The following is a 25,677-nucleotide window of genomic DNA, read 5'->3' as shown; positions in this document are numbered from 1 at the left end:
CCATATTACCCAATTCCATCTACGGTGCCTTTATTGCAACTTTAATAGTGTTTAAAAATCAGCTTAATTTACTGTTCCTTTAAAGCTGCTTCTGAAAAGACTCCTTCTAGGTGGCCTGTTGGGAAGTGAGGTGGGGAGGAGTGGGCACTGGAGCCCATGCAACGCTGACGAGGAGTCTTACCAGTAGTTTTCATTCGTACAGTTATCAAGGACGGTAGATAATGATTTTGACAAGGTGTTCACCTGAAGCTGAGCACATAATTAAATAGTGTTTTTTGTTTGTTTGTTTTTAAATCCAGAGTTGCCTGTATTTATGTGCATTTGAAGGTTGTGTGGGGGTCAGTGGTGATAATAATTAACTGGAAGTACACAATGAAAGCCATGTCAACAAACACGCCAGGTTTCAAACTCTAGATTCTGGAGAGCCTGTGCAGTTCAGATAAATGTTTCTGCCCCATACAGCCTGCGTCTGCCCGGCAATGAAGCTTTTGGGGATTCTTAGTCTTATACTGTACTGGAGGGGGACCGATGCCCAAGAAAAATCGTAAGTATGCCTATTGGCTAATGTATTAGTATTAGTGCCAGCTGCCCTCGGAATAGGGCTCTTGGCGCTCCGATAGAATGGGTGCTGCAACTGAAGCGAATGGAAACCGCACTGATATAGCTAGCACGTGGACTGAAACCCACAATGGGCCACAGTCTACTAATCAAACTTCAGTTCCCTCTCCGTGATTTACACCTTGTATGCTCTCGTAGTAAAAGCACAGCAAAGTATAATGAAGCACAGTGGAATCATGGTAAAGCCCAGAGAGGTATGGTAAAGCATATTAAAAAACATATGATCAATCCATATAGCATAAGTCCATGGGAAGAGTGTGGGAAAACTGCTAAATTACTATGCAAAAATAGCATGGCAAACTTTTTTGTAAGGGTATAAATACCAATACATTTTGACATGAATTTAAGAGAAGTTATTGAATGCGTAAAATAAACCCCAAACCTTTGTACATAGTTTATTTTGTGTTGGTGCACTGTTACCTCCGTGCACGGAACCCTGTCATTTAATGAACGTTTGTAAATGGAATATTCACCCACCCACGTGGCAGGTACCTCATCACGGCCCCCAGAATCCTGCGCGTGGATGCCTCGGAGCGGGTGGTGGTCCAGCTGTTCGGGTACGAGAGCGAGTCCAAGTTAACACTGTCTATCAAGAGCTACCCGGACAAGAAGAAGACTTTTGCCACCGACACGGTGACGCTTAACGAAGCCAACCGCTACCAGGACTCCGCCACACTCAAGGTACCTGTGCAGGGTCACCTGGCGCTCTGTGCGGGCAGCAGGAACCCAGATTGTATATTTTAATTACAGAGAAACACCTCCATTACAAATATATGGCTCATATATATTTGTAAGTCATTTAAAATGGTCTGTGTGTATGATTTTAATGTATGATAATTATAGATCACATATGGTAAAACATTTATAGCTATCTATCTGTTAGATAGCTACTGTATATATTTTATAGGTCTGGGTTTGCTGTTAATTTGCATTGTGCAATTAATGCTTTTAGCAGTGGCTTTTGGGGCTGTGCCATGGGACAAGTCTGCCAGCACCATGGCGTCTGTCCAACTGAATTAAAGACCCCTGCTCTTTCCTGCTCTTCCAGGCTAAAAGCCTGCATTGGAGTGACAAAGCAGACTCTACCACACCCCCAGGAGAGGCTTATATATATATATATATATATATATATTATATATATATATATATATATATATATAGATATAGATATATAGATATATATATATATATATATGCATTACGCTTGTAGACATGTATGGAAGGGACACTCTCATACGAGTTAAACGAAGCTGAATGTATGGTATACGATGTGCAATGTGTATGCATGCCACTGCATGTTTTTTTTTCAGCAGTGTTGTGGCTGGCAGCCTCACTGTACTCTCTGTCTGTTTGTGTCATTGCTTCTCAATAGCTGCTGCCCCAAGACTTTCCCAAAGACAACACCCTGAGCTCCTTCGTGTACCTGGAGGCACTTTCAAGTGACCTCAACAAGCTGGAGATGCTGACTGTGTCCCACCAGAATGGATTCCTCTTCATTCAGACAGACAAGCCCTTTTACACCCCTGAGCAGTCTGGTATTCACATACACGTCATCAATCAATCAATCTATATAGCTATCTGTCTATCTATCAGTCAAACTGTCTATGTACTTATCAATCTACCCATCTATCAATCTACCCAATACCCATCTATCAATCTACCCATCCATCAATCTACCAATCTATCCATCTATCAATCTATCTACTTATCAATCTACCCATCTATCAATCTACCCATCCATCAATCTACCAATCTATCCATCTATCAATCTATCTACTTATCAATCTACTCATCAATCAATCTACCCATCTATCAATCTCCATCTGTCTATCAATCTATCTACTTATCAATCTACCCATCTGTCAGTCTACCTATCTATCTATCTGTCTGTCTGTCTATATCTATCTGTGTATCTAGCTATATATATCCTTCTAGCTATCTACCTGTCTGTCTGTATGTATAATATATATCAAAATGTATTGCTATGGCCAGAAGTTTTACATCACCCTATAGGATTAACTCATTTTACTTCATAAAGCCAAATTAAACCTGCTGAATAATGTTTCTTTAAAATATTGAATTACATACCGCTTTGTAGTTTTCCATAATACTCAACGAAAAACTGACAAAAATGGGAAAATGTGGCATTTTGAAATACTGTACTACTGTTATGGCTTCCAGCAGACGTTTGCAACATCATTTAGAAGTTTCTTTGATTGCATGATGTTAAATAAATAAAAAAATAAATAAAAATTATAAGTCTCAATCCTAAAATTCTAGGTGATGCTAAACTTTTGTCGTTCGCTGTACAATGGCCGTGTCCTGTATTGATTTATTTAGTTGTATTTGCTTGCCTTCTGTTTCCAGTGAAGGTTCGAATCTTCTCTCTGAATGAAGAACTGAGGCCGGCACACAGACCTGTTACTGTCACGTTCACGGTGGGTGTGCACGAGCGGCGCCTTTTATCTGTTGGTACTGTGAGCTCAAATGAGGAAGAGAGGGCTGGCTGTGTTCTTTAAGCTGACCTGGGTTCTGTAGCCCAGCTCAGGCAGGGTTTCAGGAGAGCTGGGGGAGATTAGATTTATTATTTTTGGTCTGTTCATTATCAGTTTTATATTTATGATTTAACAGTAGCACTACTTAGGGCTTTACAATTAAATAAATCCCAACGTTTTTTTTTTTTTTTTGTCCAGGATCCAGATGCAGTGAAAGTGGACATAGTGGAAGAAAAAGATGTTACTGGGATCATATCCCTGCCAGATTTTAAGATCCCTCTCAAGCCTAGGTAAGGTGGAAAAAAAAAATCTCCAAATAAGATCCATTTCCCAAGCTGTTTGTCAGCACCTTTCCCAGCAGCTCTGCCTAACATTGTTATGCTGATATGTGAAATTATTCAAGTGCTGTGCCACTCAGCTTTACTGATGCAAAGAGTGCTGGGGGAATCTTAATATCTGCGCGCCAACACGGAGGAGAAGGGCCGCTTTATAGCGTTGCACTATCAGAGACCTGGAAGCGGAATTAATATTTTTTGACGCAGCTTTTCGTCGGATGAGAATCTCACCTCTCCTGTTTTCTCTTCTAGGTATGGGGTCTGGAAAATAGATGCCACCTATACCAGTGACTTCACCACCTCTGCCACTGCGGAATTCGAAGTGAAAGAATATGGTACCTTTACAATAAGAACTGTAACACTAACCACGAAAAACAGAATTGTTTGTATTTATTTGTTTTAACTGGATCCCCAATTAACCCTTTCATGCATGGCGACTTCATATAGGGACAGATAAGCAATTGTGTATATTTCGTGTATGAAATAGTTCCATACTTTTCCCAATACCTAATAAAGTGTTTACGGTACATAACCTTTCAATATCTAAGGTTGACTGTGGCAAATGTGGGTTTATCATACTGTTCCCATGCTTTACAGTACTCCTTTGTAAACCTTATCAAGAAGTATGAAATGTAAGGGCAGTGTACCATAGTGTCTGGTTTTGAATCAAGTGCGAAGGCACATCTTCGCTCTATAAAACGACTGCAGTTAGAAAGTTCAGAACAGCATCCTCTATCAGCAGCTGTAAGCGTCGCCCCGCTCTCAGCCCTAACCAGCGTGTCTCCATTCTCTGCAGTTCTGCCCAGCTTCTCTGTCACAATCCAGCCGCAGACCAGCTTTATCTGCTATGAGCAGTTTGAAAACTTCAAATTCATAGTCCAGTCCAGGTGAGTGGGCACACAGGCACGCCAACAAAACAGACAGACAGACAGGTGGTGATTCTATGGGATAAAGCTGAGCTGTCCAGTTTGTGGGATTGGAGGACGGCCACTGACTCTCAACGTATTTATAATATAAATCCCGGCATCGATGAAGACTCACCCTTGTGTACCGTTGTCACTCTGGCAGCTACTTCCATGGAGAGCCGGTGTCCAGTGCAGACGTGTTTATCCGGTTTGGGATTATTGAAGGGAAAACTACCACCATGATACCACAGGCAGTGCAGCATGTACTGGTAAGAAGACACTCGTGCAGCATGCATCCCTTAGGTCTGATGCATTGCCGCGTAGCAGGGATGGAAATAAGACTCCTTTTGCATAACTGAGTTTGGCATGAAAAAATATTTTAAAATCGAACACAAAGGTAGTAAGTGTATCTCTTCCCGTGCTTCTCTAGATGCAGCAGGGGAAGGTGGAGGTGGTCTTCAACACAAAGACAGCCCTGGGTACTCTGCCCGCTCTGGGGATCAGCAGTCTGGAGCAGCTGGATGGGAGGTTCCTTTACATAGCAGTCGCTGTGCTCGAATCTACCGGTAAAAACACACCGTCCCGAATCCATGCAGAGATTAGGCAAACTGAAAACAGCAAATATATTCAATTAGGAGATTGAAACAGACATCGACTTTAGCAAGTTGACTTTGGAACTTTTTAGTAAAGGGGTTTTTAATGGATCTCTTTTCCCATGGGTCAGTTTTGTCAGCAGTTCTTCAACGAGCACAGTTTCCTGAACCAGCAGGGGTTATCATGGACCAGAACCTGGCAGAGGGCTTGGTTCCAATTAGGAACAGTGGCTTTGCACATGGCTGTGTTGTGACAATTCTAGCACTGCGCCGCACTCCCTGCGTGCAGTATATTGAAGAGCAAGCCCATAGCTCCCCTTGCTGTGTGTTCCTAGGTGGGATCTCCGAGGAGAGCGAGCTGGACAGCGTGAAGTTCGTCATCTCTCCGTACTCGTTCAACCTGGTGGCCACCCCCTTGTTTGTGAAGCCCGGGCTGCCCTACTATGTGAGGGTAAGTGAGCTGTCTGCCTTCTGAAACACTGGTACAGCAGGCTGAAATATCCAGCGGGTAATTAATTATTAGACAAATGTTTGGACAATCAGTGTTTGTCAGTGAAACTCCAAGCCAAGCACTCTGAACATAGTACAAAGCACTTGTACACTGTATGTGGATTCCGGGTTTGTTTGCATGCTCTGTGGCTGTAAGAGTTGGAAGACCCCTTCTTTTATGTTTTGCACGGCTGTGTATTTTCATGACCTCACCCACCCACCTGATCGTTCCCGTTGACGGCACCCCTTGTCACATGTGTCCCCGGCAGGCTCAGGTGAAGGATCCTCAGGGTAACTATATGGGGAAGGTCCCGGTCAGATTGCGGGTGTCTGCATTCAGCGACGGGCACGAGGAAACGCAGCTCATCTCGGCCGGCTCCATGGAGGGATTCCGCTTCACCAGCGAGCAGGACGGCACCGCGCTCTTCGTTATCAACATCCCCTTCACCACCAGCAAGATCCAGTTCACGGTCAGGACCGCCGCCACTGCCAGGGAACACGAAGCTCGGTCTGCGTGCATAGTGGCTTGAAACTTGGTTCCAGGAGACCGGGAGATCGGGTTTGAGGCAGCTTTGCTGTATCCCCTGGTGTGCTGTGCAGGGACCTGAAACCTAGTGTCCTGAAGCCAAGTTCCACTCCACAAAGTGCCCTTGTCGAAGTTTCCTCACAACTGGTTACAAGGTTCATTAGATGCATGTCAAGGGAGTGACATACTCCTCTATAGTATATCCTACATTTCCAAGGATATGCTTCTAGGGATATCCCCATTAAAACTTTCTAACTGACAGGGTCAGAAAAATAGAGTCCTTTCTTTACATACGGGCAAATCTGACCGGCTGCTGTTTTAAGATCTGCCGGATTATTAAAAAAAGAGAGAGCCCCTTTAAAAAAAAGTCACGATTTAATTCAGGTGTATGTAACATTCATTTGTCTCATTTATACAGTAGATGTTTAAGAAACGTTGACAATTGGGGTGTGGATTTCGGGGTGTGATGGGGCCCAGTAAGAGGGTTCTAACAGGGGCGCTCATGATTTCTAACTCAGCTGGAGACCGAAGACAGCAGCCTCCCTGAAGAGAACCAGGCTTTGCGTACGTACGAGGCCGTGGCTTACAAATCACCCAGCAGCAGCTACCTCTACCTCGACTGGGCCTCCAAGCACAAGCAGCTGCACGTCGGGGAGTACGTCAGCATCAACATCTACTTCCCCAGCCCCTACAAAAACAAGGTCCATTTCTACAGCTACCAGGTAGGAGTACACATTGCATTGTCACCCGCTGGCGTTTTAGAAATGCTAACCTCAATTAATGCAGTGACATGTGCAGTCGCTTGCAGTCTTTCTGACTGAGCGTTTTTTACGAGGTTTTATACAGTAGTTATGAAGCCGAAAACCTCTGCAGAACAGTTAGCAGCAATTTCAAGCCTACGGCTGGCTTTGTAACCGCTATTGCACTGCGGTCCTGATGCGTCACTGCCATGTGGCATTGCCGTGACATTGCAGCTGCTCTTGTGCCACGGTAACGGGGCAGAGGCTGGGTGCGGACCGGCGACCCAGCACGCCACGAGCGAGCATCTCAACCCCCATGCAAAAGAACCGGGGCTCCTCTGCCTCCATGCTTTTAGAGCTTTTAATGCTCTTTTCCAATGTATATATTTTGGTACCTGTTTATTGTAGCAATGCTCGTCATTCATTGCTATTTCTGCACTCGGTTTAACAAAGGCACCAGCCTGGGGAAGGGACTCAGGGGTGTGCAGGGGAAGTCACACAAGCAGAGGAGTGTGGGTTTCAGTTTCAATGTATTTTATATATGTAGCACCTTTCATCTCCAAGCGCTTTACATATCGGTCAAAACAGCAAGAAGTCTGCATTTCTTTTAAATTACAAAGTAACAGATAAGTAATGACAATAATAAACTGGATTCCGTTTACTATGTAATACTTTGTAATACTAACCCCTCAATTAGGGGAGTCCAGCAATCTAAACCTGGGGATGGGTAGGGGCTCTCCCAGGTGTGGAGCAGCATGGCGGGGCCTCTGGCAGTCCGGTATTCCTGATGGGACCCATTTCTTTGTTTCCAGGTGATCTCCAAGGGCAAGATAGTGAAATTTGACACTATACGTCGCATCAGAGATTCAGATGTTCAGAACCTGAACTTCAGGGTGACCGGTGACATGGTGCCCTCGGCCCGCCTCCTCGTGTATTACATCATCACTGTGGAGGGCAGGGCGGACCTGGTCGCTGACTCCATCTGGCTGGACGTCGTGGAGAAGTGTGTCAACAGCCAGCAGGTGTGCGGTTTTCAGTTCTACTTCTACAACTACAATGTGTTTTGCCAACTTTATAGAAGACACGTATAAATGTCAGATTAACAGTGTACAGCTCCAATAGCCTTGGTCGTGGGATCACAGGACGCCCGCTGAGTCTTCTGTTCTCCTGAGCTGTGTGGGGAATTGCTGCAGTGAAGGGGGAAAAGAAAAAAAAACATTGTAAATTGGGGGGGACAAAAAAAATCAGGGGTAAAATAATTCGGCACTGTAAAATAAGTCTCAGCATTGCTAAACTTTTAATATCTACTAAAAGGTAGTTTTTAAAGTTAGGAATGCACTGTACATCTTGTTCCAAGGGGAACTGGCACAGCAGGCAAAAAGCATGAAAACAAAAAAAAAACCTCTTGCCCATATTGTCTTTGCAGCCGCTGTCTGAAATGCGATCGTCGATTTGTTTTCCCAGGTGAAACTGTCAAGTGCAGAATCACAGTACCAGCCAGGGAGTCGGATGAGGCTGAAGGTCCAGGCAGAGCAGAACTCCTACGTGGCTCTGTCCGCCGCTGACACTGCCCTCCACGGGATCCGCACCAAGAGCAAAGATTCCATGGCCAAGGCGAGTCCCATCCGGCAGGGGGTGCTTCCAGGGCTGTGCATGACTTTCTGCAGCAGCGCAGCAACTAGATGATAGCCTGCCGACACAAGTCATTTCAAACGATTACACAGCAGCTGTCCCTCACTGTAATACAGTGGTTTACTGCGCAGACTAGAGGATATATAAAGGAGAGCTGTATTGTACTTGTAGACAGTTTGTGATAAAATAGGGGTGTAGGCGAATAGTGCAGAGATTTTTATGCTGATCTTGTCTGGAAGCTAATGTATCTGGACCAGAACTAGGCTTGTGTTCAGCTCACATTGTATCCTATAGTACAGGGGGCCCAAACCTGGTCCTGGAGAACCACAATCCTGCAGGTTTTTCTGGGTAAGTAATTATGAAGTCAGGTGGAACGAAGACCAGAAGACCCATCAAGGCTCTTCAGGACCAGGGCTCGCCACCCCTGGTATGGTAGCTGGTGCTCCAGCCCCAGGTGTTCCAGTTCTGTCCTGTTGATCGGTGTCTGTGTGTGTGTTGATCTCAGGTGATGAGTATTCTGGAGCAAAGTGACCAGGGCTGTGGTGGAGGCGGGGGGGTTGACAACGAGGACGTGTTCCGCCTCGCCGGCCTCACCTTCATAACGAACGCCAACGCCAAGGCCCGGGACCCCAAAGGTACTCAACCAAGCCGATCACAAGTGAAAGGGTGCCACCCTCTCCCTTATACCATCGTAAAGTGTATTTAAACAGAATTCAAGCGTGGTGAAGCATGAAAAAAATTACTGCAAACTTTGATACAGGCTCTCTTTTATAAAAGCAGCAGTATTCGTTCAAGTGAACCTGTGAGAACAGAAATGAACATGTACGTATGTAAGGCAACACTGTTTTGATTGCAGGGGAATTCTGCACGGACATCAACAGACCGAAGCGATCAGTGAATCTCAACAAAGCAACCAAGACAGGCAAGTGAGGAGAAATCAGCCCCTGGAGTTTAGTGAAATCGGAGAGTTAGTGAATGCATGCCATTTAAAAACAGCAAATATATTGAAGGAAAGAACCAACTCCACAACTGTGTTGTGGGAGAGATAGAGGTTCAGAAATGCACTGGGAATGCTAGTTTCGGGGGCTCTGACAAATAAAATAACAGCAGATTTTCCCTACAGGTGACACGAGCGCAAACAGCACCAGGACAGCACGATCCGTGGATCTGCAAACAGAAATCCGGAAGAAAGGCAAGAGAATAGAAACCACAAACCCTAAGTAGTGTAACACTATTGAAGACAAGCTGTTAATAAAGAATACTCCATAGCCTGCTGGGGAGAAAGAGAGAAACTCTTACAAGTTGTACTAAGAATAGCTACAGTAAAGTTTAACAAAGCATGCTGAAAGCATGGTAAGGCATACTGTACGCAAGCACTGTAAAGCCCAGAGAGGTATGACAAGCTATGCATTTACCAACCATTGGGAAAGCATGGGAAAACGACAACGTTTGCCTTCTTATGTTGTTTTTTAATTTTTAAATCCATTGCATTGCATGTGCAATCTGACAGAGGTGTGGGAACAAGACTCCCATTGCATAGCTGTTTGATCCATTCCTGGTTTTACGATGGGTTTAATTAGACACGCCCGAGCCTGTTTTACCTATGCACTGTGGCTAATCAAGCTCGCAGTAAAACCTGGAATGGGCAGAACCGCTGTGAAATAGGAGTCCCATCCCTGTGAGCCCTCTTTTTCTGCCCAGTCTCCTCCTACAGGGACCCCCGAGTGCAGCGCTGTTGCATGGACGGAGCCCGCAGTTATCCCATCGGGGAGTCCTGCAACAGCCGGGCTATGAGAATCAAGACAGTGATGCAGTGCAAGAACGCCTTTAAAGAGTGCTGCGAGTTGGCCAACAAGCTGCGGGAAGAGTCCCACAGAGTGTACGTCCTGGCGCGAATGGGTAAGCCCTCCCCTCTATCTTATTGACGGGAAAAAGTACCCAGAACCTAAAGAAGATCTTACGTGTTCTGGTAGCACTAACGAAGCAGAAAGAAGGAACTCTTAATGCCTAATTTGTTAAGTTTGTGTTCTGAATCATCTATAACGCTTGAATCAATCAACGGTTCTAAATTTATCAACACTAAAATAAAATGAACCAATTCAGTTGATTGTTTTTTTTTTCGACTAGAAGAGATGATTCTGGGTATATATAAAAATAAATTCTTAAAAGAGCCTGTTCTGTATGCTAAAAAGCTGAAAGCCTTGGAGCTGGCACTGATAAACTGTACAAGACAGTACTGGGGGTAGCAAGGAGCGACTGTCACCAGCATCCCTACTGGGTTGTGTTTCTGAATTCAGAGCTGGTCGCTGTGTTTGGGCTGGACAACGTGCAGGTCCGAAGTTACTTTCCTGAAACCTGGCTCTGGGAGGTGCATCAAATCAGGTCATAATCACATTATTATTATTATTATTATTATTATTATTATTATTATTATTATTATTATTATTAATAGCAGTAGCAGTACAGCTGTGGCCGAAAGTTTTGCATTGTCCTATAGAATTCACTAATGTTGCTTCATAAAGTCTATAGAAGCCTGCCGAATAATGTTAACATATTGAATTAAAAACATTTTTAAATTGTCTCAATCCTAAAATTCTTTGGCTATAGCTGCAGTAGTAGTAGTTGTAGTGGTGGTGGTGGTTCTAAGCATTTACAGCTGTACAAACCGAGTCTACAGCCTTGTATCTGCCTCCTCACACCTCTTCTCTAACCCCCTAACAGTTCAAGCTCAGGAACGAAGACGCTCCTGATGGTCTTGCCAGACTCTTTGACAACCTGGGAAATGAAGGCTGTTGCAGTTTCAAACAACGGTAAAAACTCATTTGTGGCGTAATTTAAACTGTAAAAACCAGTGTACAAGTTGCACCGGTGTATAAGTCACCCCCCTTTTTTGAGACAACAATTTCAGGAAAAATCCTATAGGTCACACCTGTGTACAAGTGGACTTCTCTGCCATCTCTAGCACTCAGGCAGAGGCTCTCTGATGCAAAACGGCACACCTCACCTGCCCTGTATTCTGGAAAATGTAAAAGCGGCACGCCTGCAGCCCTTGTTGCAAGCCAGTTTCTGTTATGATGGGCCAGGAAGCGTTTGATAGGCTTTGATAGAGGGCTGATCTGGGATAGTGTCTACAACACATATTCCACCCCGAGCCACTCTGTTCTCTCTCTCTCTCCCTTGCCCAGGTATCTGCCAAGCTGACCCTCTGAAGGTGCGAGTCTTCAAGCAGACCAGCATCAATGTGCCCGTGCCATACTCTGTGGTGCGTGGCGAGCAGCTAGTGCTGCGAGGCTCTGTCTACAACTACAGGGATGAGAGCGCCAAGGTGAGCCAGGGATCTAGGATGCTGGGCTGGGCTGGGCAGGAGGGCAGAAGGTGTGCTATTTCTTTACCCTGTTCAAACTCTTTTACCTGCTTTCATGCAACACTTATCAAACAATCTCACTAGCGCTAGTTCCAGAGTGACCTTTAGGATTGCTACAGTAGAACTGGATATGATTCTGTATACATCTCACCTGCAATGCAGAACAGTTTGCTGTGTGGGTCTCATTTGTGCATTGGAATTGTGTGCTTTGAGTGCGTGTTGAATTGATATGTAAAGGAAGCTTGCAAACATGTTTCCCTGCTTGTGATTCCTGGGGTTAACTCTCTCCAGTGTGGCTCGGGTTCGGACTATGGGTACAGGAAGTGGTCCTAGCGGCTGGCTTCTAACCCTGCCAGTCACAAGGAGAAGCAGCTGGCTGAGAGTCAGCCCGAGTGTATCTTGAACTGGTGTTCCCCCGGCAGTACTGCGTGACTCTGACGGTCGAGGAGGGCGTCTGCCTCTTCCAAGGCTCAAAGACGGAGGCCGGGACCACCCAGATCACCCCCTGTGAGCTCAGTGTCATCGAGGGCTCGTCAGTGAACTCCTTCACCCACACCATCCTGCCCCTGGAGACGGGGCTGCACCGTCTGAGATTCACACTGCGCTCCCAGCTGGGCTCCGAGATCCTTGTGAAGACGCTCAACGTTGTGGTAAGACAAGCCGACACACAGAGGTGTACAGGCAGGGATAGTCAGTGTATACAGACTTAACCAGCTTCCCATTAAGACAGTCTTTCATTGTTTAATGTGGATGCAAGATCTTCCTGTGTTAGGATCAGGCTGTGATTTTGCGTCATACAATTGAAGGCAGTTTTTAACTTTTCACTTGCAGCCCGAAGGCATCAAAACTGAAATCTCTGACGCCGGGACCTTGGACCCCCAGGGTATCTACGGTGAGGCGATGAGTAATTATGGGTGATCCTTATCAGAGAGGAGAAATCAGAGCCTGGTAGTAAATAACTGTTTCTAGAAGTATTTTCTTTCTTTTCATTGTGAAATATTTCTATCGTGATACTGTTTCTGATGCCCATGGTTTCAACACTATAAAAAAATATTTTCTATTTGAATAAACAAACGTTTATTTTATGTATTTTTGTTTCATCACGATTTGCCCCAGCTACAGAAACTGCCCCCCCACCCCACCCCACCCCACCCCACCCCACCCCATGGTTTTGAAGACCAAAAGTTTACCTCATTGATATCAGCTCCCCATTAACACTCTGTGTCAGTCCCATGCACTGTGGATATAAATCAGGGAGGCACAGCATGTGACAGCATGGCCACTCTGTGCTCTCTCTGCGTCCAACCCCCTCGCTTTGTGTTTCAGGTCCCCTGAAGAGGAGGGTGGAGTTCAGGAACCGGAGCCCCAAGGGCCAGGTGCCCAGGTCCAAGGTGGAGCGCACACTCAGTGTGAACGGTAAGGTCTCTATTCACTGTTTACGGTACATAAAGACAGTGGCTTTAAAGGAGCCGTATTTGAAACACTTTATTCCTGGAGGAACGGGGCACACTAGAGCAGGATCTGTCCTGCTCCCATGTTTAAGCGGTTTGTTAGGTTCGATAGAGTCGTGTAGGCATGGTGAAGGTGGAGTGACCTTCACAATCACCCTGCTGATGCACTGGTTTATGAAATCCCTGTGTCCTCCCCTCTCCAGGGGAGCTGCTGGGAGAGGTGATCGCCACCGTGTTGAAACCCAGCGGCCTGCAGCAGCTCACCACCCTGCCGCGCGGCTCCGGGGAGGCGGAGCTCATGGGCATCGCCCCCATCTACTACGTCTTCCACTTCCTGGAGAAGAGCGAGAAATGGGACATGCTGGGCCCGGACTCCTTCACCAACCGACTGGAGCTCCGCAGGAAGCTGAAGCAAGGTGGGCCAGCCTGACTCCCTCGTCTGTCTCTGTGTCAGGGTGTGGGCGCCGCTCGCGCAGCCAGAGAGCCTCCCAGCCGCCACGCAATAGAGCCGGGCTCGCCATCTGCATTACAGAGCATCTAACCTCTCCTCACAGGCAGAAACTACAGTGCGTCACGCAACGCTGCCGGACACATCTCCTGTCTCGTAGATGAGAAGTTTAGCTTTGATTGTAACCGCTTAACTTCCTTACAACGACAAACCCGATCAGGTTTTTTTTCTGTGCATGTGTACAGGAGTACATCTCTATGTGTGCAGCAGCTTGTTAATTGACTGAATCTAGTGTGTGAAAGCCTGCTAGACTCCTGCTAGGCAGGATCACTGAAATCCTCCCTTGTTTCTTGCAGCCATTACCAGCATTCTGTCGTTCCAGAATAAGGGGGACTTTTCTTACAGCATGTGGCAAGACGGGGAGCCCAGCACATGGTGAGCTGTTTAATAAAGGAATACATACAATTAGGGGCATTCAGTGTGGGCCACATTTGTGCAGATGTACAAGGTGCTTTCATTTTGTGCCCTAGAGTTTGCATGAGATTTATGATCAGCTAGTGGAGGGTTTGTATTAAAACTTGCCAAAATGTAAACCTCAGCGAGGCATTGTATTAAGAAGTGGGGACTAAGCAAAGCCTGCAGGTGGATACATGTGGATTTTAACACACCCACAGCACCATCCCATGAGACAGATCTTAAAGGGGAAGTCTTCCCTTCTGTTCCAGGTTGACTGCGTTCGTTGTGAAGATTCTGGGGCAAGTGAGTCAGTACCTGCAGGTGGATCACATGACGGTGTGCAACACCATCTTCTGGCTCACAGACAAATGTCAGAACCAAGACGGGTCCTTCAGGGAGCTGTCCACATACAAGCCTGTCAAAATAAAGGTAACCAAGGCAACAAAGAAATGTGTTCTCATTTAATGCTGCATTCCCATAGAATTTAAAATGTACCTTTTTGAAAATCATCGAATGCTGTTAATAATTCAAATGTACCTAACTGAAGTGCTTTAGCTATTTTGTCTCTAAAGAATTCCCTACCACAGATATTTACCTGGAAATTATTATTATTTTTTTTAAACTTCATGGCAGGGCGCTGGACCAAACTCAGATGAACAAACCATATACCTGACTGCCTTCACTGCTATTGGAATTGAACGGGCTAGGAAAGCATGCCCCCTGCAGGTAAGGGAGGGAACTGCTAGAGTGCTGGTGTTCCAGAAAGACAACAGTGTTGATTTGGGCAGGGTTTGTAGAAAAGGATTTGTTAGATTATCACTGAGGGGGTGAGGTGGGGTGTTTCCTTCAAGTCATTATATAGCAATGACATTTGACAGTCGCCACTTGATGTGCGTCGCAATGTTACAATTCACCACCAGGGGGTGCCACGGTGCATCCCTGATGCACATCAGTTTGCAATAACTAGCATCAGCGCTGTGTAAAAGTCAGCTCTTTAATTCACTAATAGTTTAGGAGTGAGCTCACAATGAAGAAAGATGTTAAACCGGGGTCCCTTAGCATTACACTAAAAGCTGTGTAAGCGCAGCACAGTTGTTATTGTAACGTGCTCTTGGCTGATCTTTACTGTGAACCGCGGAGGGCCTGCTTCACTGCACTGCGTGGGTGGGTTGGTGGCTTGACCGGCTTGTCTCACTCGTTGTCAGGAGTTTCGAGATGCCGTCTACAAGGCTACAGACTATCTGTCCAAGAACGTGAAGAAGGTGAAGAGTGTTTACACGCGGGCCATCACTGCGTACGCACTGGTCCTGCGGGATAAAGGGGACCGGACTGCCCACTCCGTCTTCGAAGAGCTGAAGAGAGACGCCCAAGTCAAAGGTAAGGAGGGAGTGAGGCTCCCAGTGCCGAGTGATGAGCCAACACTGCTGCCACGCCCACTGGCACATTGAATATACTAAACTAAAACCATGGTATAGAAAAGGGTTTGCTTGGGTGCACTTTTCTTTTACATCCTCGTCACTGCTGAAACACAAAGGCAGTTATACCATCAGGCTTTTGCAAGGGTGGGGCGTCAATGCATTTCACCGTTAGCAGGGAACGACGCAAGGGCTAAGCTGAGGAGTAGGTATGGTCCAAGGGGTTTGACTGGGTTTGCCTGAATCAGACCAGCCTGTGCTGTGTTGCCCAGGCAACCCCCCGGTGCTCCGGATGTGGAAGGAGAAGGATGACCCGCTGGACTCCTTCCTGCCCAACCAGGCCACGGCTCGCATGGTGGAGACCACCGCCTACGCCCTGCTGATCAGCCTGCAGTACGGGAGTGTGTCCTACTGCAGCCCCATTGTGTCCTGGCTGTCCGATGAGCAGCGATACGGGGGCGGCTTCTACTCCACGCAGGTATGCCTGGGCCCTGGCGCCGTTTCACTGCACTTCTCTGCACGCTTTGACTTATTTGATTGTGCAGCGCTTGGAGATGGCTCTTTGTGAAAGGTGCTATATAAACATGATTTTTAAATGATTGCCCAGCAAGCTGCCCTCCACTGAACCCGTGCGATTGTAACCCCCGAGCTACTCAAACCCAACAGCCTTCCACACTGGAGGCTAGTAGTCTTCAAGCTAACTGACAGCACCCCAATCTCTGTACTCGCTGCTCTTCTCCCTTCTGGGTCTCCCCAGGACACAGTCATCAGTCTGGAGGCTCTGACAGAGTACACCTTGCTGGCTAAGCGCTCCAGTCTGGACATGGTTGTCAACGCTGCCTACAGGAGACAGGGGGACCTGCAACGATTCGAGCTCACCCAAGCCAAGCCACTGGCGAAACCGGTTGAGGTGTGTAAATGGAGTGTATACTGCATTAGCCCACAAGTGCTTCCTGTAGCAAGTTATCACCCGAGATCTGGCTTCTTGTCTTTCCAGGTCACTGAGGCAGACGACGTCATGGTGAGCACAGGCAGCAGCAAAGGGGTGTCTATAGTCAATGTAAGTGCAGTCAGCTCCTCTCTCTCTCTCTTGCACAAAATGACAGTCCACTTTGGGGTTCCTACATGCATTAACTGTCTGTGATGTAAAGCTGAACATTATGATCTGTACTTCAAATGGGATTTGGCATAGCAGACAGCACCACCTGGTGGCCAGATACTGTACCTTGCTGTCGAAATTATTATTTTATTTGACTTATTATTTTTGAGCTCAATTTCAATTTTGTTACATGTTGCATATATCATTTCTCAAAAAAAAAAAAATTTGATCACAAAAAAAATAATATTCTGTTTCAAAACAGCGTTGGCAACACTGCAACTGGTCCCCTTAGCGATGGATCTTTTTGCTTGCTGTCACGACGCTACAGGTCAAGCAGACCCTTCAAAGCAACCGAGATCCTTCTTGCTTCTCATGCCAACCTTTCCCTCCTGTAGCTCAGGACGGTCTATTACAAAACCAGTGACCCCGACGGCTCCTGTGTCTTCGATCTCAAGATTCAGGTTTTACAGGATGACCGTGCCCGGAGAATGGGGCCCACACGTCGAATCGAAGCATGTGCAAAGTGAGTTCTCTGTCTGTCACAAAGCAGTGCGTTCACACGTCTCTGCATGCATTCATCTGCAGTACATGCATGGTCGTTCTAGAAGACGGGAGCATAGCGTTAAATGCAAGTAGTTTCCTTTTCTAAACTTGGTCATACAGTACAGTGGATTGCTGCCATTCTGAGTCCCCCTGCTGGAAAAGGGAGACCACTGCAAGAAATACATGTAATGCAGTTACACATATTGATGGAGCACACTGTACAGCACATGCTACTATAATATAATTAAATATAGTGATCCACGCACAAACACACACAATGCGTTTGTAACGTACAGTCCAAGAACACTTCTAGACAGTTGCATTAGGAGGTTTCTTGTGCAACATAGAGGATCCAGCCGTGCCGGGGTCACTATCTTTAAAGCATTGTGTCTGTCCCAGGTACCTGCCTGGCGAGAATGATGCCCTCTCTGAATCCGACCTCAGCGTCATGGAAATCTACCTCCTGACTGGTCTGGAGCCAGTGCAAGAAGACCTAGCCACAGTAAGGAAAAAATATCACAATTAAGACATTGGATTCGTGCATGCAGGCCGTTCTTTGAAAGCCTGCTTTAGACAAACCGACGCGGGACGAGACCCGCTTTCAGAGCTGCCTGCTGCAGCGGCTCCTTTGACACAGAGTGTAATACGTGTCAAATAATATGAGTGGGGATCTCAGGGGGTTCTTTGTTTTGCAGCTGGCGAGCGGCGTGGATCGACTGATTGCTGACTACACTATTGAAGACGGGCGCGTTGTCATTCAGTTGGAATACGTGAGTATGTTTTCTGCTGGTCTGATTTAGAGAGACTGGCAGGCATGGCAAGCTGGTTGAAGAAGGCACTGTGTCTGATTGCTGCAGTGTCACTCAGCAAGAATTCCTGGGTGAGGGTTTGCTATATTCTTCCATTCCTTCTGCTCGCTTCGCTTCATCAGCGGCCAGAACTAAACAGCCACCCTCCAGCTACCACCTGCAGTACAAGCAACCTTCTTAGCCCTACTGAGAATTAGATAAGGGTCAATGGCTCAGCTCAGCTGCATCGGCAAGCAACGGTTTCCTGCAGATACGTGTTGGAAAAACAACGAAACTGAAAATCACACGCTTTTGAGGATAATGAATTGCATGGACAGTATGGACAGGATTTTATACACTTTTTACAGGGTCGTGAATAATAATTAAAGCATTTGAGTCATTCATGTAAAAAAAAAAAAAAAAAAAAAACATATTTAAGCTGGGATCTTTTAACACGAATCCTTTTTTCGCTTTACTAAAGAGCTCTTCCAGCCTCCGCCACTAGGTGTCACTGTTTCCCCGTTTCCTCCAGATCCCAGCCAATCAATACCTGTGCGTGGGGTTCCGGGTTCAGGAACTCTTCAAGACTGGCATGGCAAGCCCCGCCCTTTTCAAGGTCTATGAGTACCATGCGCCGGGTGAGTTTCACTCCCTCCCTAATCAGCGTGTAGCTGAAGCTGCTTATGAACCCTTTAAGGCAGAGCCCCTCCGCTGGTTTTGGGATCTTCAGGTATCACAGATTAAGTCATTTTGAGGGCGTGCACATTCAAACACCTACAGTACCACGTTTTATTGTCCAACCTCTTTTTATAATGGAAAAGAACCAGAATAGAGAGCGCTTTGCTTCCGACAGCGACATTAGTTCCGTTCTGCGCACAGTTACACAGTATCTGTGCAATTCAATAATACTGAGCTCAGCATGCCTTCATTGTGCAGTAAACCCTGCTGTGTCTGTTCTCTTGGGCTGCCAGATCGCCAGTGCTCCAAGCTGTACAAGGTAGAAGAGGAGAAGCTGGTGAAGCTGTGCCAGGGGAAGGAGTGCCAGTGCATGGAGGGTGAGTGAGGGAGCAAGCGTTGCTTCTGCTGCAGCGGGGGTCAGCGCGCTCAGTAAACACAGTTTCACTCACACTGCATTAGTTTAAGCTGTACTCTTCATTGTCGATGTATTCATTTACATGGCAGCTGGCATGACAATGCCACATGTCTTAGTTGCTTGGAAAGTATCAGAAGCTTCCATTGCAAGTCGAAGTTTGAAGGGACGCCACCAGTGCATCTTCGTTACATGGGGCCGTTCGTGGGCTGCCCTGGTGTTCCCACACGCGGCAGACCTCCCCGTGCTGCTGCGAGTACTCCTGATATCACGCCTTGCTGCCCTCAGTGTGGAGGCCTGTCTGGTTGACCCCCCTCTCCCCCCCTGTCCCCCCCCCAGTGCAATGCGGTCACATGCAGCCTCACCTGAGCCTGACCTCCACAGCGAGCGACAGACGAGACGTGGCCTGCAAAGCCTCCATTGAGTACGGTACGGTCAGCCCTCTACCGGAGCTGTGAAATCACACTCTTTCATTGCCTTTCAATGATTGTTATCAAGAGAACTAACCCTGGATAATTTGTCTACAAGGGATGATAGAAATCCAAAGACATTAGCTGTGTGTTTTTGGCGTTTAACATCCAATCAGTATTATTCCTGATGGCGTATGACGTTGTCTACCTTGGTCTGCTGTTACTGTCTTGTCTGTCACCAGGGCTGTTGTTTCCTATGCTTTAATTAATATTCAGTATTTAACATTCCTAGAACAGGTTGTTTTTTTTTTAAACAGTTAATATTTCAGTGAAAGGAGCCTGCCATGACGTTTAATTGTGTTTTTGTTCTTGTCTTTTGTTTCAGCGTACAAAGTGAAGATTCTGTCCTACAGTGAAGAAGGACATTTTATTAGTTACAAAGCCGAAATGGAAGACATATTTAAAAAGGGTACGAGAGATTGGAAGGCCGTTGAAAAAGGTTAAAAACGATTCCGAGAACCGAGAATTGACAATCCTTCTCCTTTTCCAACAGGCTTGGACATCGTACGAAAGGGAACGGTCGTGACATTCATCAAAAAGGCAACGTGCAGCGACATGAACTTACAAGCGGGCAAGCACTACTTGATCATGGGAAAGGAAGGCATGCTCTCTGTGGAAAATATGCAATTCAAGTAAGCGTCACTTCAGAGATCCTGCTGGATCTGTTTGCGTTACATACCATGGAGAGCTATAAACCACTAGTCCACCACATTAAGATTGAATGCCCACAGCCTTTAAATCGACATTGAAAGTGCATGGCTGTAGCTCCTATTTAGAGTTCACAGAGTCCTGATCAGCACTAATCTTGGTGCCACAGGGAACCTTTGTGATAATAATATACAATAGTGTTATTCAATAGGGCTAGTCGAACCGAATTAAAATAAAGGAAGGGGCATGTAGCTGCATACACATCTGATCTCATTCCAATCCAGAGAGGTTGCAAAAAAAGTGCTGCAGTGTAGACAAGACAGCGGAAGAGGAGCCGAGACAGTGCGAGTGTGACGGGCGTTCCTCTGTCCTCTCACAGGTACACCTACCCCTTGGACCCCCTGTCCTGGGTCGAGTTTTGGCCATCCGAGGAAGACTGCGGCAGCCAAGCCTGCAGCAACTTCCTGAAGATTATGAAGACGTTCTCGGAAGACTACCTGATCTTCGGCTGCACGGACGTCTAGCTGCGCAATTGGGAGTGTGTTTACTGCTACACAGAGCTGGGGGGGCACGCGAGACTGTGTGAAAACCTTGTGCAAATGCTACCGTGTCTATTACTGGAGGAATCGGATATTTAAAACATGAACAGTCTGCTCGCAATACAGAATGTAACGTGTATTAAAGATAAGAGAATGTTTGCATGGCTGGAGTTCAGCGCATACTCATTTGAAAGGATGCCCAATTGCAATAGGGCAGCCTGCTTGTGGGAGCTTGAAAGTTCAATACTCAGCGGGTCAACCCCCTGCTCAGAACGCACAGGAATTGCAGTACAGTCTAATGTAACAGTTCATTTAGCCCCCCCCAAAATCATCTCTTAAATAAGTTGATTATCAGCTTCAGAAAGATAATGACTATATTGTTGTATTATGCTTCACACTGATTGGCTGTTATTTATTTTTTTAGTTTTTAAACCGCAGGTTAGCTCAGATTTCCTTTTTTTCTCCTCTGCTTGTGAAATGAGTGCTGCCGATTGGAATTGAGAGAGAGGCAGCACTGCCTAACGCAGGCAGGCGCCACGATGGCTTCCCCGGACATCCTGCAAACGAGCGCGCCTCAGTGCCCCACGGCTGCCTCTCTCAAGCAGACGCTGCCTGTTGAATTGGGGGTTGATGTGGAGAGCTCCAACACCATCGCACTTGTGACCCAGTAAGCCTTACTCAGCACACCCAGGCCTCCAGACATGAAACACATTCACCACTGGTGTCTGCTGGTCAGAGCTGCTAGTTTTCAACTGGTCGTGATGATTCAGGAGACTCTGCGCTGGTTAAACTGGTCCAGTAAAATCCCTTTGTAAAGTCCTAAAGTCAACTGTAGTCTTCACTTATAAACTGCTCCTTTTGCTGTAAACCCCATCTGGGATTGGGTATACTGTGCCTGCTGGGTGCCCAATAAAAGGCCAGTAAATATTTGTACCAATTCCCAATACTAAACTGGTCAAACCGCTCACTGCCATCACATCCCATTTTCTGCAAGGTAGTGATGGGAACTCATCACAGGCTTATTCAGTAAACAACGCAGCACATGCAGTAACATTCAAAAGCAATTGTTTCCGCCTAGAGCTAGAGACAGACTGGTAATGAATTAGAAACCTGTGCCCAGAACAATCAAATGCAAGGTGATGCAAGTCGCCCTTCGACCCAGCAGCCAGAACGGACCGATCCCCGTTCCCTGCTGGGCTCACTCTCCCCTCGTCCTCCTCCAAGCAGACGCTCCGGCATGCCATCCTTTGAAATAAAAGTAATCCAATCCCAGTCGACATTCAATGACAGTACCTAGAGCATGGGTCCAAGCCTGGTCCTGCTGAGCTGCTGGTTTTCATTTCAACCAATCTCTGTTACTTCATTGAACCAGTTACTGGCTCAATCAGTCAAGATTAACAGGAGTTCCACATGCTGGATAGCGGCCCCGAGGACCAGGGCTGGAGACCCCTGACCTAGAGTATACCTTTACAGGGGGTGGGATAATCAGGGTTATCTTTCTGCTAGAGAACATACAGTGAATTATGTTGAAACGACATTAAGAGATGGGTGATATTTGCTGGAGCAGTTGCACAACAGACAACTAACCAATCATGTCTTCTGTAGGAATACATCATTTTTAAAGTTCTGTAAATCTGCACATGTCACAAACATCTCTCCTTATAAACAATACGTAATAAAAAAAGAATCCAAGGTAACCAGTCGCAGACAACAGGCTTCCCAGGTCATCCACGGGGTGCACTGGCAATGCAGACTAATTTACCTGAGCTGGGATGAAAAGAACCGGCTTCATTGGCACAGGATCGCTCCATTCACTCTTCCAGGCACCCGGGATACCGACACACGGGTCTGCATTGTAATGGCACAGTAATTGCTACAGGCTGATCGCTTCTGGTATTTAAGTGCTTTGTTATCTATTCTCTTCATTCGTTACTCTGGTCGTCCGTTTAAAAGGGATCACAGGCACTGGAATGCCCATTATATCCAAACAATCCGTCTGACACACGGAAAGCCCTCCACCATCACAGGCGTTTGGTCACCGCTTTGATTAACATCGGGTTATATAAACTTCGCGCTGCAGGGACCCTGCACCATGAAACAAACTGTACGGAGAAGCAACTGAGAAAAAGCTGCCAAGCCGATTACTTGACGATCTTTCTCCAACACTCAAGAACTTGCGCAGGGTAAGTATCAATTACACCGACCACTGGAACATTTGTATTAGCGCCTTTTTAATTTTAAATACTGCAGGCGTGTATGAGTTTAATCGATTTTGGGTTTTTTTGAACGAGTTGGGTGGTATTTGAGTGTACTGATTTTTATTAAAAGAAAAAAAGTTTAAATAGCTGCATTGACAAAGAGAAATATAATACATAGACTAAATTTAAGCATTTAAAAAAAAAAAAAAAAACTTTTACAATATTTAACACGCGGTGTTGTAAATATGTTAGAGTAACACAGTGTTGTGTTTTAAATGAGGTTAGGTTTCCTGTAGCATTGGCTTTTCCGTCCTTTATTTCTGTTACGATTTGGTTGGAAGCAGCAGTTCCAGCGGTATGCAGTCCTAAATAAGTCTCTACAAAAGAAACAGCAAAGCGGTTCAAAATGACGCCATTCGAACTCAAACATGCAAAACTGATTTGCACTCAATTCTATTTGCTAAATTGAATCGCTGAAGAAAAGGCGTGGAACGGCTACCAACACCAAGTTAGTGCGCGTTAAATATACCGTCGTGGTTCGTGCGTGACATTTGAGTCGCCCCCGTCGCTTTATATATACGGGGTGTACATTGTATCCTCATATGAGGCTAGCATGCATTTGCCTCTTCCATAGGGTTAGGGTTAGCGTGCATAAAAGGGTTACATTACCGCATTAAAAAAATAGTTTAAACAAACCCGTTTTGACCACATAATCTTTTGTCAAATTGCTGTAAACGAGATGTGATCCTTGCATGGAGGTGTCTGGAAATGTACAATTTTACTTTTGCCCACTGGGTGGCACAATATACCATGCAACCCTATTTACATTTTTCTTATATCTCAAGGTTGGCTTATTTTTTCTTTATACAAATCTATATTTAAAATGGCTAAAACAAATGTAGTTGTATCCATTATTGGCTCATCTGATTTGTTCTAAACACGCGCGTTCTCTGTGCAGATGAAGGGTGCTTGCCCCCTGTCTATCCTGCTGCTCCTGGAGCTGGGCAGCTGTTTGCTTGACCGTACAAGTCTCAAGGATGGAGTGGTTTTGGAAGACCTGCAGCGCCTGAACGCACAGCCCAAGGGCGCCCCCTTCTGGCTGAAAGCAGAAGTGGTCCGGGAGAAGAAATCGGATGATCTGAATTCGCTGGTGAGCGTCGCGAAGGAGCTCCAGGGCTACGGCAAGGAGCGGGCCGGATTCCACTTTCGGTTCGGGAGGGGAGACGACGAGGAGGAGGAGGAGGAGGATATGCAGTGGAGGGAAGAAGATGAGCTACCGGGAAGTGTCAGGAAGCGGGAAGCACCCGAGCTACTCCGGTTGATTCTGAACCCTGTCCAAAGACGAGCTGGCGAGCTGGAGTCTCTATCCGACGAACTGAGCGGGTATCGCTTTCGATTCTGGAGGAAATGACCCAGACTGCGTCTCCTATCGCAGCAGAAAATAACATTAGCAGCTAAAAATTAGAATACAAATGTTTTATTTAAAATTGCACTTTTTGTTTTGTTTAAATGTGTTTTGTTTGAAACTCGTATTGATCAAAGTTTTGTCAAAAAGCTTGCAGCATTGCATATTTTTTTTTACACAATGCGAGTTAAATTGTACCATAAACATTGCAGGTCATTTGACTAGTTGATGGATCTACCAGCCTGGGAAGAGTATGTGGGCTGTTGATAAATTAAAGTTGGCAGGTAGCCGCTGTACACCCCGGGCTGTAGTTGCTCATTAAAGTTTTTTGGCCATGTTCTGCAAAAGCTACGCTAACAGATTAAACATTTCACTCGCTTTGAGAAGCTGCCCTGTTACTTTCTGGCTTGCATTGTACTGTTGCAACATCAACTAGCAACGAATGGCACACTGAACAGCAGTGATTTGTTTTGCTCGATTCTGCAGGCAGTTATGTTTCGTCATTTTCAAATGTGACTTCATTGACCAATACACAGAACTCGAGTTCCCCATTCCCCACCAGGTTTCTGGCAGTGTGGTATCCACAGCGGTAAACGCGCTACCAAATAATTCCATAAATCTCACGGAACCCCGTCCCTCTGATCCTGTAGGTAATCAGATGTGCAGTTTTGAAAGAAACACACGCTTTTTTATTGTAAAACATTGCTGTTACTAGAGGAGATAAAAGAAGCGTCTGTTTGCAAGCGGTGCTTTTACACACTGCTGCTCGATTCAGAAGGCAGCCCAAGGATCGTCCAGCAACCACGGTGCAGTTTTGCAGGTTAGTGCGTTACACCGCCAGGGAGTTTCAGGGTGTTAGTAAATGTCCTTCTATTTAGAGGCGCTGCTGTTTTCTGCCGCTCAGCTGTTTCGCAACACCTATTAGCAAATGTGTAGCTTTTGGACTGCAACATTCACATCGCTATGCAAAGAGGAACTGTTTCCAGCGCGTTATACAGCAACTCGTGTTTCATCACTTTAATAAAACAGCACGAAGCTCGGTTTCCCTTCTCTCTTTCTAACACTAGTATGGCAAATTAGTACGTGTGTGTGTGTGTGTAACTAATTTGTAATTGAGAAAACACACACTCACAAACTACAAATTCAAATACAGTGTACAAACCTCTGGAGGTATAGGAAATACAGAATTCCAGAGCAAAAAAAAAACTAAAACAGTCAGGGTTGCACAACCAACAACCAAACAAAGCAACAAACTTCAATTCATTTCAAGTAACATAAACACTTTGTATTTTATCAAACAAAAAAAAGAAATAATGCACCAATAAGTATTACAGAAACAAGAGAGACAGCACAGATATTTACAAAGGAAAAAAAAAAAAAGACTAGTGTAACGGGGTGATACAAACGAAACAGGTAGTGGCACGTAATGT

The 25,677-nt window shown here is 46.0% G+C and overlaps 2 protein-coding genes across 3 annotated transcripts; both read left to right on the top strand.

Annotated features, from left to right (window-relative positions):
- The first annotated feature begins 233 nt into the window (after window positions 1–233).
- c5 (complement component 5) lies at window positions 234–20,806 on the top strand. Its single transcript, XM_041242825.1, has 41 exons — window positions 234–544; window positions 1,107–1,299; window positions 1,991–2,153; window positions 2,986–3,056; window positions 3,312–3,403; window positions 3,701–3,783; window positions 4,245–4,335; window positions 4,517–4,622; window positions 4,784–4,919; window positions 5,282–5,397; window positions 5,705–5,905; window positions 6,480–6,683; window positions 7,514–7,723; window positions 8,166–8,315; window positions 8,839–8,968; window positions 9,190–9,255; window positions 9,457–9,525; window positions 10,035–10,232; window positions 10,631–10,715; window positions 11,055–11,143; window positions 11,519–11,658; window positions 12,120–12,347; window positions 12,529–12,589; window positions 13,024–13,113; window positions 13,352–13,564; window positions 13,953–14,031; window positions 14,322–14,481; window positions 14,686–14,778; window positions 15,258–15,429; window positions 15,740–15,945; window positions 16,225–16,377; window positions 16,465–16,527; window positions 16,962–17,089; window positions 17,509–17,611; window positions 17,805–17,879; window positions 18,430–18,535; window positions 18,869–18,952; window positions 19,327–19,416; window positions 19,783–19,866; window positions 19,951–20,089; window positions 20,485–20,806. The coding sequence occupies exons 1-41, from the start codon at window positions 444–446 to the stop codon at window positions 20,627–20,629; spliced, it is 5,166 nt and encodes a 1,721-aa protein (XP_041098759.1). The 5' UTR covers window positions 234–443; the 3' UTR covers window positions 20,630–20,806.
- A 101-nt stretch (window positions 20,807–20,907) lies between these two features.
- On the top strand, window positions 20,908–25,470 carry LOC121309714 (orexigenic neuropeptide QRFP-like). Of its 2 annotated transcripts, none has more exons than XM_041242832.1 (2): window positions 20,908–21,311; window positions 23,801–25,470. In XM_041242832.1, exon 2 carries the CDS (start codon window positions 23,801–23,803, stop codon window positions 24,251–24,253), a length of 453 nt encoding a protein of 150 aa, XP_041098766.1. In that variant the 5' UTR covers window positions 20,908–21,311; the 3' UTR covers window positions 24,254–25,470. The 2 variants fall into 2 exon arrangements, with proteins under 2 accessions (XP_041098766.1, XP_041098765.1); XM_041242831.1 differs by having other exon boundaries at window positions 20,908–22,827.
- The last annotated feature ends 207 nt before the right edge of the window (window positions 25,471–25,677 follow it).

Source organism: Polyodon spathula, unplaced genomic scaffold (genome assembly GCF_017654505.1).
Source record: "Polyodon spathula isolate WHYD16114869_AA unplaced genomic scaffold, ASM1765450v1 scaffolds_1422, whole genome shotgun sequence".
NCBI classification, from domain to species: domain Eukaryota; kingdom Metazoa; phylum Chordata; class Actinopteri; order Acipenseriformes; family Polyodontidae; genus Polyodon; species Polyodon spathula.
This window is presented reverse-complemented; position numbering and strand designations above follow the sequence as displayed.

Excerpts from the sequence above, each read along its gene's own strand:
- LOC121309714 (XM_041242832.1), top strand. The coding sequence starts at position 23,801 with ATGAAGGGTGCTTGCCCCCTGTCTATCCTGCTGCTCCTGGAGCTGGGC.
- c5 (XM_041242825.1), top strand. The coding sequence starts at position 444 with ATGTTTCTGCCCCATACAGCCTGCGTCTGCCCGGCAATGAAGCTTTTG. Across the intron at positions 8,969-9,189 it reads CAAGGCCCGGGACCCCAAAG|GGGAATTCTGCACGGACATC; the intron begins GTACTCAACCAA and ends TTTTGATTGCAG. Across the intron at positions 16,378-16,464 it reads CACTGGCGAAACCGGTTGAG|GTCACTGAGGCAGACGACGT; the intron begins GTGTGTAAATGG and ends TTGTCTTTCCAG.